At 32.5% G+C, this 13,586-nt stretch overlaps 1 protein-coding gene across 1 annotated transcript in view; it reads right to left on the bottom strand.

Annotated features, from left to right (window-relative positions):
- The window catches only part of ELP4 (elongator acetyltransferase complex subunit 4), a 240,986-nt gene that overhangs the window by 125,494 nt on the left and 101,906 nt on the right, over positions 1 to 13,586 (bottom strand). The window contains exons 8-9 of the mRNA XM_004016368.6: positions 5,499 to 5,607; positions 2,404 to 2,510 (exon numbers count right to left, since the gene is read on the bottom strand). Coding sequence (XP_004016417.3) covers positions 2,404 to 2,510; positions 5,499 to 5,607 — 216 coding nt within the window. The remainder of the gene's footprint in view (positions 1 to 2,403; positions 2,511 to 5,498; positions 5,608 to 13,586) is intronic.

Below are 13,586 nucleotides of genomic sequence, written 5' to 3'. Positions count from 1 at the left end.
GGCACATTAGAGCCTCAAACTACATACTAATGTAGTGTACATCTCCTCATTTTTTAAATATTGAGGCAGATTTAAAAGATATTAATTTGTTGAGCATATTAAAACACTGTCACTTGATAAAGGAATCTTTCCAGCACCTGGGAGATTTCCTACCTGTTTCCAAATGTATTTTATAACATATAATTTAGTGCTATATTTAAACCAAATCTTTTTGTGAAGTATATGATTTTATCCAGTATGTGTGTACTTCTGTTAGCTTTGATTCTTTAATTGTATTTTTTCTACTTACTAAATTAAATGTTATGGCATAACAAATAAGTTATTTAGACTATGTTTCACTTTTATTTCTATACTTAAGAAAAAACCATATTCATTAGGTTATAAGCCCAAAAGGTAAAGGATTTGATCAACTGTACTGAGTATTAACTTTAAAAAAGAACCACCACCTACTTGTGTTTTGTTTTCAAATACTGGTTCCAAATCATAGGGTGACCAATTATATTGGTTCTCTTAGTTTAGAACAGTGGGAAGAAAGAGTAATGGAAGAGAAACCTAGACCTTTTATCAGCTCCAGTGGCAACATATAGTCACTATGAGAACTTAAAGTTATTCAAAGGAGAGGTCCCACTTGACATTATATAAGTCCTTTATCACCAATGAAAAAAGACCCAGTTGTGTGTGTGTGTGAGAGAGAGAGCGAGAGAGAGAGAGGGAGGGAATAAGCATTCATATTTTTATGAATTCATATTACTGTGCTAACCATCTTCTCAGGATGCAATATTTTTTTCACTAGGGATTCTTGTTGCTTAGTTTGTATGGTGACAGACATGATACCTTAGACCTGCTTATCAGAACTCTCATCTTGGGAAAAAGGTACACATGGAGAAAAAAAATCTTACATCTTTCATTAAATATATAAATTCGACCTAAAAGAAAATGAGGAGGCATGCTTTCCTTGTGATGTTAACAACTGTTAACTTTATCCCTCTAAAAGTGTTAGCAGTATTATGGTAAATTACTTAACATTCTGTCAGAAAAACTGAAGCAGTATTGAACAATTACAGTGTTGGGTTCCATTTCAATGGTTCCTTTCGAGAACTAAGGCAAATTAGCTCAAGAATCACTATTTCTACACTCTCCTTTTTTTGGCTTTAAGTGGCTTTTGAAGGGAGTATCCCCAGATGAGAAACTTCCAACACTCCTGCAGAGATGACCTGCTTGAAGAACTGGCTGCCTGATTAACTATTAACTGCTCTCAATAGGATTAGATAATTAAGGACATTGATGACCATTAATTAGGAGGAGGGCACATTAATTTGTCACTGGATAGGGCCCTTACAATGATTTATAGGTTAGTGCTACTTGCAAATGTGAAGGGAAAGAGAAAAAGAGAGAGAACCATTAAGTTACCTTATCAAGTGGCCAGCTAAAGAGGGCAGAGGGTCAAAAAAGGGCCAGAATGGTCACTTAAGGGTGAAGTCCCAAACACCAAAGCAGTGCCAAGCCACATTGACCATCATTTGGTGATGAAGTTAAAAATATGCTAATTTATTGGTGGCAATTCTCTCTTTTTATGGTTTCAAGCAGTTAAGACAAGTGGCCTGCTTAAGAGCTTTTCATTTGAAAAGAGATTAAACAAAATGGTTTGTCAAGGCTGCTTGGCTGTTTTATGTCTTTGTTAAAAAAAAAAAATTGCACCGACTATACTGATAACTATCACATCACCCAAAAGCCATCTCTCTCTCTCTCTTCTGAGCATTTATTTCATTAATAAATACATCAACTTTAATTGCTTAATAGTGCTATGTTCATTTGCTCTTTAGCAAGATTAAGTTGAAATAAATCTTTTGTACTACTACTTTCTGTCACTATTGCTGGCATAAAAGTCACAAAAAATGTTTAAGTTTCTGTAGAAATTTACTTAAAGACACTAGTGTAAATTATACTTTGTTTTATTCAGCACAGAAAGCAGAATGGTGATTTCACGAATAGTAAAGAAACCTGCTTTTAGAATGTAGATAAGAATCCTCTATTCTTCGGCATACACAATTGTGGGTATCATTCACATTCCACACATAAATAAGCACAGCTCATTAACATTTAATTAAAGATGCTTTTGAATGCCTTGGAAATATGCATATCATACTTACCATGTAAGTTTGGAGCTTTCTTTTTAACAGACATTTAAAAGAAAATCATTTTTGCTGTACCCTTCTGATATACCATTAGAATAAAAGATAAAAAAGAATGGCTAAAATAAATTATTCTGTTACAGCCAAAGAACAGCCAAAGCATGAAATATCTCCTATGAACTGCATTAAAGTAAAAAAAAAAAGAGAGAGAGAGAGAGAGAGAGACTTTTACCTCAAGACTGTGAACTCAAACATAAAAATTCTCTCTTACCTCAATGGTGAATAGCTTCTTTTTTAATTTAAAAGCTAAGTCTTTGACATCTGATATATCATAAATCAAGTTATTAAGCCGAGGAATCTGCCGTATATGAATAAGACCTTGTGGAAAGGAAATGAAAAGAAAAAAAATTCAAACACGCTGTCATTGGATGCATAAATTAAAGAGTCTTACAGCAGAATTCTGTAAATTTACACACAAGCATCCTCCCCCTTTTAAAACTGGAGCTTACTACCAGGAGCAATGAAGCAAATGGTGTGATTATACTCAAGTAATCAGGCAGAATAAGATAAACAGAAATCCTTGTGCGAGGAAAACTAATTGCACTTTGGTACAGAAGTACAGATGTAAAGAGGGATCTTAATACTTGTCAAAACTACAGCTGGCTTGTGTGTGATTTTCTCTTGTATTTACAGTAAGCAAATATGGCTATCACCTTGCGTGCTGCCCACGGCACCACTGAGTGATCTTTATTTTATTAAATGCACCAGTAAGCAGCCAGCAAAACAAGGCTTATGGGTTACTGATAATCAGTGAAGCACTAATGAAAAGTATTTCATTTTATTCACCTTATTAATGACTTGAACAAACCACTGAAGAAAACTACATTTCAGAGCACCCTCTAGGATCAAACATTAACCCCCACGCCATCCCAAGACACTCATTTCTGTGGCATGTCAGACCTTTATGGAGCTGTTATAAGCTTTGTAACAGTGCTAGGTAAACCGTGAGCTTTGGCCTCTTGTCAGCAGAAACACTTGCTAATTTTTTCTGACAAGGGCACTGGATGGTTTTTGTGCAGCTTAATGCAGTTTCTGACTAAACTCAGGGTCATTTGCCACAGATGAAGACATGGAAGACTCTTCAGTGCATCTCTCTGCCTGACTCAGCCCATATTTAAAAATCACCATTCCAAAGACATTGATCCCTCAACACTGGGAAGAAGGCAAAGCCACATTTGAACAAATTAGATAAATCTTCTTTATATAACTGCTTCACTAGTACAATATATAGTTTTTTTTTGGTGTGTGTGTATTTGGATGCTTAATAATGTATTATTGTTAGTTTAAAAAGGTCAACCTCCATTAGAAATGGCCTCTTCAAAAAAAATCACTAAAATATCTGACAATTTTTTAAACTTAAGAAGATGTAAAAAATGTTATTAAGAAGATAGCTTTTACATACAAATTAAAAATATCCCACATGGAGCTTTTTAGTAAAATATACTAGAAATAATCACACCATACATTTGCACATTTCTCATTTTAACCTTGCAAGTGTTTGTTAAGCTAACTATTAAATCAGGAGGCTTTACAGAGTGTATCAGTGATTCTCAGGTCCTTCTTATTAACAGAAACTTTACTCATCATCAGAACCACCCACTAATCTGTGGGAAAAAAAAATAATCAGTCCAGAGAGTACAGTACAAAAAATTAAAGCTTTTCAATCCTTGAAATGTTTCAATCAAAATAATGTTTTTTGAATATAAAATATCATTTATATTATACTAAACTTATAAACTCCTAGTACTTATATTCAGACATAACTTATAAAGGTAATGTTTAACTTGAGTTGTTTTAAAAGAAAATGTAAATAATAAAGTATTTTATCCAGTTATAAGATACTTAAGTCCTGGAGCTATAAACAATACCATATCATAAATTTAAAAGCTGCCAAAAGAGCAAATCTTAAAATTCTCATTAATAGAGAAAAAAAGGTGTAACTATGGGTGGTAATGGATGCTAAGATTATTGTGGTAATTTCTCAGTATATATATAACATTATGCTCTATACTTAAAACTAATATAATATTACACATCAATTACAGCTTAATATAAATTTTAGAAAAAGAAAGGGAAATAGTTTAATCTGAATAGCTCTCTTTCTATCAAAGCAAACAGTAACATAGTACATGAATAATACAGAGGGTTAATCTGGGCTGATACCAAACGCACTCTTATGCAATGATCATGAGGTAAATTATTTTATATACTTTGTGTTCATAGTTTATATTTTCTAGCCTTTTAAAAAATATTTGACTATTAGATCGTGCTATTTCATTAGTTTTTAAAAAGTTTTATGTCAATTCTTCAAAGCACTGGTGGTTATAAGTATCTTATAGTTTTTTATTTGATAGACTCTAGAAATTGCCACATTCCTATGATCACAATCTTCCACGATCTTGTAGCAGGCTTCAAATAAGGTATTCAGTCTTTAAACTAAGGTTTCCATGGAATTGGCAGTTCCACAATAATAACAGAAATAATTAGTATTTACTCAGAAAAAGGAAACAGGTAAAAATCGATTATTTACCACACTCTATTCTTGCCTGGAAAATTCCATGGATGGAGGAACCTGGTTGGCTACTGTCCATGGGGTTGCAAAGAGTTGGACACGACTGAGTGACTTCACTTCACTTAATATTCAGTTTAGAGCTAAGATAAGAATAACTACTAAACTTATCCTATTTCAACAGTTCTATATAGAAACTTTTATTTAAAAAAAAAAATCCCCAAACTAACCAAATGACTAAAACATTATTAATAGCTTCAAAAAACAAAAGTAAAAAGCCTGGTTAATTGACCAGTGATTATATTAGGGTAGTAATACTTTAAACTTGCTTATAACTCCAGCAACAAAATGAACAATATAATAAAAGATGTTCACATTCTGAAAATGTGATTGACTGGGACTTTTTAACTATAATACTGTATGAATTTTATTTATCATACAGTTAAGCTTTGTAAAGTATAAACCACTATATATAGCTGTTATTATAATTAATATAATATTTATTTCTAATATGGTTAATAAGTATGACTGATTTCACAGCAACTTTAGGTACAAAACGTACCTCTGACTGATCCATGCCTTAGTATCTGGGTTTGAAACTTTTCAAAGAGTTACCATGGTTCATAGAGTTAATGTAGCTTGGTGAGAAACTGCCATAAAAAACTGGCCAGGAAGGAAAAACATTTAACAACAGATTTATTATAAAATAAAATTCATGTTACATGACGGTAGATATTTGTCAAGATTCTTCCAGGCAACAAGAACAGGCCCCTTTCACTCTTAAAGGTGTTGCTTACCATGATAATCCTTATATAATGGGTTGGTTTCTTTCTCAGAACCAATAAATGATTCCAGACCAACTACTGTATCTGACAAGTTTGTAACACGAGCAATAACTGCTTTATTCTGTAAAACAAGGAAACAAAACACTCATGTTATACTTAAAATTGGCATCTAGGCAGTGTCATGCCATCTCAATGACAAATTGTAGAGAACACATACTATCAACATAGAGAAATAACTTAAAAGTTAAAGCTACCATGGGCAGGAAAATGGATGAAAAATAAGCCCTTAATTGAAAATTCCAGCCCATGAAGGTATGCTATTCTAATTTGAAGAGCTGAGGGGGTGTACCTTAGTTTTTGTAGAAAACGTTAAGTACTTTTTCTCTTGTCTTAAGAGGCAAAGCTACCTTTATTTTCATATACTATTAGTTTTCAAATTACCCACTGTCCATTGAAAAATCTGATAAACACTAGGATTCAGAAGCAGTATACAGTAAGTAGAATATGGAAGACAAGGTTCCACTATCATCTGTCAGCTGGGACCAGGTCCCAGCCCTGTAACAGCTGAGGTCTTCTGTTATCATATTAGAAACATGGAAGGGTCTGCAGCTAAGAGTCTGCAGCATGACTAGCTCTGGAGTCTTCCATTCTCTTCCCAGATGCTGCTATTTGGCTCTGGGTTAACAATAAAGGCAAAGAAAAGGTGCTAGACGACCAGCACTAGACTAGTAGCCTCCCATTTCTTCCCAACACTATCAGACCTGAACCAAAAGTACTGCTGAACAATTCATTATAAAATATAGTATACATATAATGTAACATAAAAATACATCACATTTTAAATATCGACAGTTCTAAAATACCCAGACTTTCAAGGCTATAACACATATAACAATTAAAAATGTAACCATTTAATACTCTTCAGGTTCTCTTGAATTATTTTATTTAATAACATTCAATCTGCCTTATAACCCTTGATAGGGTGATAGGTTAGTAAATTATTTTAAAGGTTATAACATTTTAGAAAAATGTTTGATCTGGATATCTAGATAAGTTGAAAAAAACTGTTGCTTTTAAATTTTTGATAACTTTGAAACTCCTATTTTACACATTGGTAATGTCTACATTTTAAAACTAATCTTTTGAAGAAGGATGGGAAATGTAAAACAGCTGAGACAACTTAGAGTCTGATACTATATCCCTATAGAAGAACAGTCCAAATACAATCATACGTTCACTTTCTGAAAATGTGATTGACAATTGAACTTATGGGTATTCCCCTGTTTCTTAAGTCCTCTTAATAAAGACTGCATAAGAATAAAAAATAAAAGAGGGCTGGTCAATACTACCTGGTTTGAAATATACAGTAATCTGTCACTAAATATTATGTTAAAGTGACTAGTTAACTCACATCTAGGACAGTACTTTGAAACTCCTCTGTAGGTAGAAATGTATATTATAAAAAGAATATTATAGCCTTTGAATTAGAACTCTTCAAAGGAAGCAGCAAAAATAATTATCCTTAATTGTCTTTAATACTTTCAATCACAGGGGCACCAAGTATAGAAAAACAAACATCATTTGGAAATGCCTATTTTTTTCCAAGGCAATTTTTCATTCAATGGTGAGAAAATAATCCAGATTGATCCCTTACTTTCAGTTCTATGCCACAGGGGATGGTCCTACTCCAGGAATAACAGGGGTTTCAGAGGCCATAAACACACTCCTCTCAATATTTCTTTAGCCAAAGACCATTATATCAAACTCATCCAGGTTGGGTTTCAGCCAGTTATTCTTCACCCAAACAAAAATGTCTGCCAGACATTCCAACAGCTGGGAGACAGTTCACAATGAGTCAACTTGAAAATGATTCATTGTGCTGAGTACTGAACAATGTTGGGATGGGGGTGGGGTAAGGCTGAGTTGGTTGTAGAGGGTGAGAACAAGTGGGAGAAGAATAACCATGTGGTTCTCCCATTAAGAAGGATCTTAGATAACAACCAGCAGACTCTTATCATTTCATTTTTAGGATAAACTCAACTGGGAAGAGTACTCCTGTCATGGACCCTCAGATGAACAAGCACTTATAAAGGCTACTGACAATATTTCTTAATCAAAAAGGTCAGATTTCCTTTTATCTATACTAGAAGACTAAGCCTTTGTATCTAAATAGCTGAAGCTAAAATTCAATTTCTGTTGGAATTCAACTATTACGATTTCAGTGATATAAACTAGGGTTTTCTTAATGATATGAATAATAGAAATTTTAAGGTTTAAGGATGGATTTAGTCTTCCATTCTAGTAGGATATAAGCAAGGTCCTGCATATTTAAGTGGTCAACTTGACATTTGTTTATTTCAAAGAGGATTTCTTTCCTTACTTTAACCTTAAAATTTACTAAATAAACTACTTCTCCTGTAATATCTGTCTACATTGTAAGTTTTTTTAAGAAAATTTGTGGGGGATTAAAACAATTGTCTACTTTGCAGAGGAAAACTAATGAATTAATATCAAATATATAGATAGCCTAGATTTTAAAATCTCAGAAACTCATTCACATATTTCATTTATTATGCTTCTAAGTTCTATAGATCTATATCAGTTATGAACTAAAAATTAAATTCTATCTTAAAAGCTTCTATGAAGTATTAGAATAAGAATAAACTTTATAATATTTCTATAAAATAAGTCACATTTAACAGCGACTTTACTGCTTTCTGCACAGCAATTTTGGAAACAGTTTATGTAATGTGGCAAACAAAACTGTGAAAGTTCTATAGAATTTGAAAAATGTCTATAAAATAAAAAGCACAAGAAATTACAAGAAAATAACATCTAAGTTTCTGAATGAGATAAAACTTTATCTTAATTATAAACTCATTTCAGTCTTCCAGTTATTTGGAAGAGCATAAAAGATATTTGAGCATGTAAATGCACTTACTTTTCAAAAGTTCAAACAGTGTTGACGTTACTTCTTTATCTCCAAGTTTCACAGGGAGTGTGGTATAGTGATGTAATCATATCTTAAAACTACTCTCATTAAAAGGTCTTTCAAATCATAGCATGAATACTAAATGGCCTTTTAGATAAAGGTAGGTAAATTTATTTAAAAGAATCTAAAATCAACTGCTTTTAAAAACCCTTAAAAGCATAATAATCACAATTCACTTTAGGAAGAACACATTATGGATAATAAATTGCCTTATTATAACCTGAAACATTCAGAAAGCTTTAGCATAACGATTTTAGCAGAGATTTTGAAACTGGAACTTCTATATTTTCATCTTAAAAGATTTTAATAACATAAAAGTGTTTTTATGTTATTAGCTAAGATGTGAAACCTTTTTGGTCTACAGTATATGTATATCTAGAAATGGAGAAGTAAAGGTATCTATGCATCCATTACTCAGACATAAATTTTGAATAATTTTTGTATTAATTTTGAAGTTAATACAATATAGTTGCCAGTAAGGAACATCTGAAGAAGGATATTTGGAACTCAGAAGTATGAGTAAATTAATTACTACACTGCATGCATGGCATAATGATATCACCCACATATTCACAATGATACTGCCACCCCTCCTACTTGCCCATCTGGATGAGAAAATCTAGGATGACTCAAAAATCTTTCTTACACTAGACAAATCTCCCCTTCAGTCCTGGGTGAAAGTTGTCAGCTCTGGACAGTAGCCAAGACATGACTAGGAGGGAAGCCAGAAGAGAAGAGAGCCAGGGTCCAGGAGTTTTAAGAGTTTGCTGGCAACCTCAAATAGCATTGTGTTAAGTTACAAAAAAGGTTCTTAAAACTTTCTGTTGCAATGCAATTTCTTAATTACTGAAATCTAAATTATGTCAAATGATGTTGCAGATAAAAAAGGCACATCACAATGCCCAGTTGACTACCTTCTTATTCCAATTTTAACTTCACAGAAAAACTTTACAGAGTTTTGTTTTGATTGTTTCTTGTTTGGTTTTATAGAATGTTTCCTATTTGCTTGTATAGAATGGGAACCTCTTTTTATTAGGAATCGCCAAATCCATTAAATGGATTTTAAATAAAAGAAGGTTAGTTTAACGCTCTTTTCCAATTCAAAGCTCATAAAGTCAAAATCATGAACTTTGTTTTGTTAAGAAATAAAAATTCAACTACTGCCATCAAAAGCTCCCTTCATTTTCTAATAAAAATAGTTGAGATACTTATTCAGAGTAACCAAGTAACAGTCAGACTATATCAAACCCTAAGTGTTTCCCTCCTTACTGGGACCTAATTACCTCAGCAACATAAAAGAGATAGTTTGCACCAATACAAAATATACTTCCAGGAAAGATTTTAACAAGAAAGTTAAAAAGTAATTAACCAATCACTTAATTATCAAGAAGCCTGAAAGGAATAAATCAACTGACATAAAGCATTTATGCAATGCCTCAAATTAGAATAAGTTCTTGGGTTACTCAAATGAGAAAGAGAAAAAACACACTATATGAAGGACAGAGCTCCATTCAAGTATGGCAAGCATCAGATTTGGGACTACAACAGCAGAAAAGCACTATTAAGTTAATATTGAAGTTAAAATAGATATATTTATGCTACTTTATGTTTGACCCTACCATGTGACATGATGTGTGTGTCTATTGTGGGGAGGGAGTCGCCACAAGAAAAGCAAGTATTTTACTTAACAGCTCAAATTATAATAACATATCCTGAAAAAAGATATTAGAAACACAAACATACTACAACTTATAACATTTTCTAGGTCATGTAATTAAAAAAAAAAGCTTGAATGAAAGGATAAACCTAGGGATATTTAATGAGGTATTTGTTTTCCCATGCTTATTAAGTTCTCCATTCAACTGAAATCAAACTTATGAAATAATAAAATCAAAACAGTTATACAGTTTGTAGCTTTTTACATGCCTTCCCTCACCTTCCCCAGACTTGCCACTTACTTCTATAGATTAATTATTATTTGATTAAAAAAAATTGACAGTGGGGAAATAGTGATATTCATAATTGAGTTTAAGAAAAAATATAATTTTAATAAAAAGTATGCTAATATATAATATTAATATCTTAGTAAGGGTATTAAATTAAGCTTTTACAGATTTAATACTGAACTTTACTCAAAGTCACAGTTAATTTTAAAATATGGAGGGGCTTTTGTAAATTAAAACATTCTAACTGCAACATTTTCTTGGTAGTACTGTATACCAATATTCCTGTAGGGAAATCATAAAACAAACATATTTTGGCTCCTTTTTCTAATGCTTAAAACACATCCACAAAGTAGCTTACCTCAAGGGCAAAAGAAACTGCTGAATATGATGCCAAATTTTACCAAGATTAAGCAATGGAGCCGTATTTTGTATATTTTCTATGTGATCAAGTACTAATATTCTAAATTTTGGTGTGAAATTGTTGGCTTAAAACTGAAGCATTTTTTAAATAACACATGATGTTATTTTCAGAAATATTATTTACATGCACACTGGTCTCAAATACTGCATGTTTTTGCAGAACATTTTTTTACATCAGTTTTATTTTTTAGTATGCTGTTATTAAACATTAAAAAACTAATCATTCTGAAAACCCTTATAAATAGACTGAACAAAATACTGTAATGAATAGGCTGAACAGTTAATGGCACAATATTCAAAATTAATTTTAGTTTTAATAAACTATACATCATCTAGTTTTATATTATAGAAATTATTCACATGGAAATTTACTTGTATTGTTAAATCTTTTATGAGTAACTTCCTAAATCAGAAGTTTTTTGCTCACTGCTTTACACATGAAACCCTAAAAATGCAATTCATGGATGTCCAAAAGCTCACACCCTGCCTGGAAAAACAATTGCTGATATCCAAATATCAAACAGAGCCTCCAGCTGATGTGTGGGATGCAGTGGTAGGTTAAAGATACTAAAGTTTAAAATCAGCTTAGAATAATCCCATATTGAGTATAAAATTATAGCCTGTCATCAGGAACAGACTGACAGAGCCAGGTCCAGATGGGAGACTGGCTGGGAAAAAAGCTGAGGCAGGTGGGAAAGTGATGGGAACCTGACGGAAGACAGGACTACTCCCTCTGCTGGCAAGGTTCTCACCTGCTTGAATTCGTAACTAATGACTAGCTTTCCTTCAATTATTTAAGATAAAACCAATAAATTATGTAAGGTGTATCTTGTTTTTAGTTGGCTGTTTTGTATTTGCACATTTTGAAACTCATGGTATCCTATGTTTTTCACCAGATTAACTTCTCAGAGATGTAAAGATCCAATGTTTCACCAGGAGGTCCCATTATTTACCTTATAATTTAATTGCAATATAAGCATAAACAAATACAGCACTGCTTTTATAGTCCATCTTTAAAAATTAAAAATGCAATTGATTTATGTTTATTGACATATAAACCTTCTGGAAGGAAAAAAAATTCTTGGGCTACAGACTTCACAATCTCTTTCTCAGGCACTGCATAATGCCCTGTAATGAAATAATATAGAAATGAACCATATAAATCAACTATACAGGGAACAAGGAAACAGCATGTCACAGCAAAACAGCATAGATGTACAGCGCCAAACCTATCTGATAATCTAATGATCTGAGTTTACAGATATTATGTACTAATATGTTAAGAAATTAAGAACTAATGTTTACACAAAAATTTTGTTAAATTTTACAGAAAAATTATTCAATGTTTGATTTTCAATGTAAGTTAATAGCTGCAGCAGAAACATTTAGTAAAAATCTGTTCTAAGATTTTGGCCTATAACCAGAAGCTCCCAGAACAGGAGGGATCAGCTTTTTCACCCACTGTTCTCATCTGAATCCTGGCTTAAAAGCTATTCCAGCTCCCAGCTTTCCAGAAGGCTCCATCCCAGGAATCCCTGCCTGCCATTTGGTTTGCTGATTTTAATCTCTCAGGACTTTCTTACGGTGGCTCTACTATGCTGAACTGGCACTTGCTTCTAGAAGTGAGTTATTATTAAACCTGTAGGTCAATTGTGGCACTAACAACTCTTTGGAAGCTTTCAAGCCACAGTGTACAATTTGCTAGTCTAATTAAATATTAATTCTAAGTGTTACATTTTGTGGCTAAGAGCTTTTATTTTCCATCATCAACCTGGAAGAGAGGTTACAAGGCTAATTTAATCTCTCCCCCTATCCTCCCCAACATTAAAGATTAACTACATAGGGTGCGAAAACATTATTAAAGAAGCAGGAACTCTTTATATAGTAATAATAATGCAATTAATAGCAAAGGGCTAAAATATAATGTTTAGGATATAATATATGACCTGGTACTTAAACAGCTTTAAATTATAATTCGTTACAAGCATTTTTTGGTCTCAATATTAAGAAATAAGTATCACCCTTCTTTTGAAGACAGCAATCTTTCTTTAAGGGAAGGTATGCATGCAAGTATTTAAGTAGGAATAATTCAAGACTTGCAGTTTCTCACAGGTATTTTTCAGAAAGTTTGTAACACTAAAGATAAAAAGCTTAGTAATTCTATTTGTAAAATAAATACAAAATTAAATAAAGTTGTACTTCTTTTCTGTATATAAAAATAAGTGATGTTGTAGAGTAGACTCTATAATAAAAATAATGTTAAGGACCCTTCCCTTTTTTCCCTTCTACCATGTTCAAGGAGACAAAATGCAGAGTCCCTTTCGGATTCTGCGCCCAGAACAGTTGTGTCCACGCCTGGACACTGGGCATTATAAAGACTATGCAGTCCAGCAGCCAAAGATTCCATATGCCTGAACAGATGACTCAAATCTCCATACTGTGATGAGATATTTCACTATTTCTATCATTGATATATTTGAAAACTTTGACTCTGAATAGTACTTTAATGACCATCACCACTCTAAGGTACTATGGTGTGAATTGTTATATGAACCAAAACTTCATAAAGCAATTTTAGGCAAAGCAAATAAGTCGTTAAAACCAAAATTACTTTTCATGATATGCTTTATTGAATATGCTTTGGTTAATTACAATAAGAGGTTTCTAAATGACTATTTTTTTCTTTTGAAGATACGTTTGAATTTTACTGAGAATTTTAAGTATGCTGTCCTTATTTAACAT

This window comes from Ovis aries, chromosome 15 (assembly GCF_016772045.2).
Source record: "Ovis aries strain OAR_USU_Benz2616 breed Rambouillet chromosome 15, ARS-UI_Ramb_v3.0, whole genome shotgun sequence".
In the NCBI taxonomy this organism is placed as follows: domain Eukaryota; kingdom Metazoa; phylum Chordata; class Mammalia; order Artiodactyla; family Bovidae; genus Ovis; species Ovis aries.
This window is presented reverse-complemented; position numbering and strand designations above follow the sequence as displayed.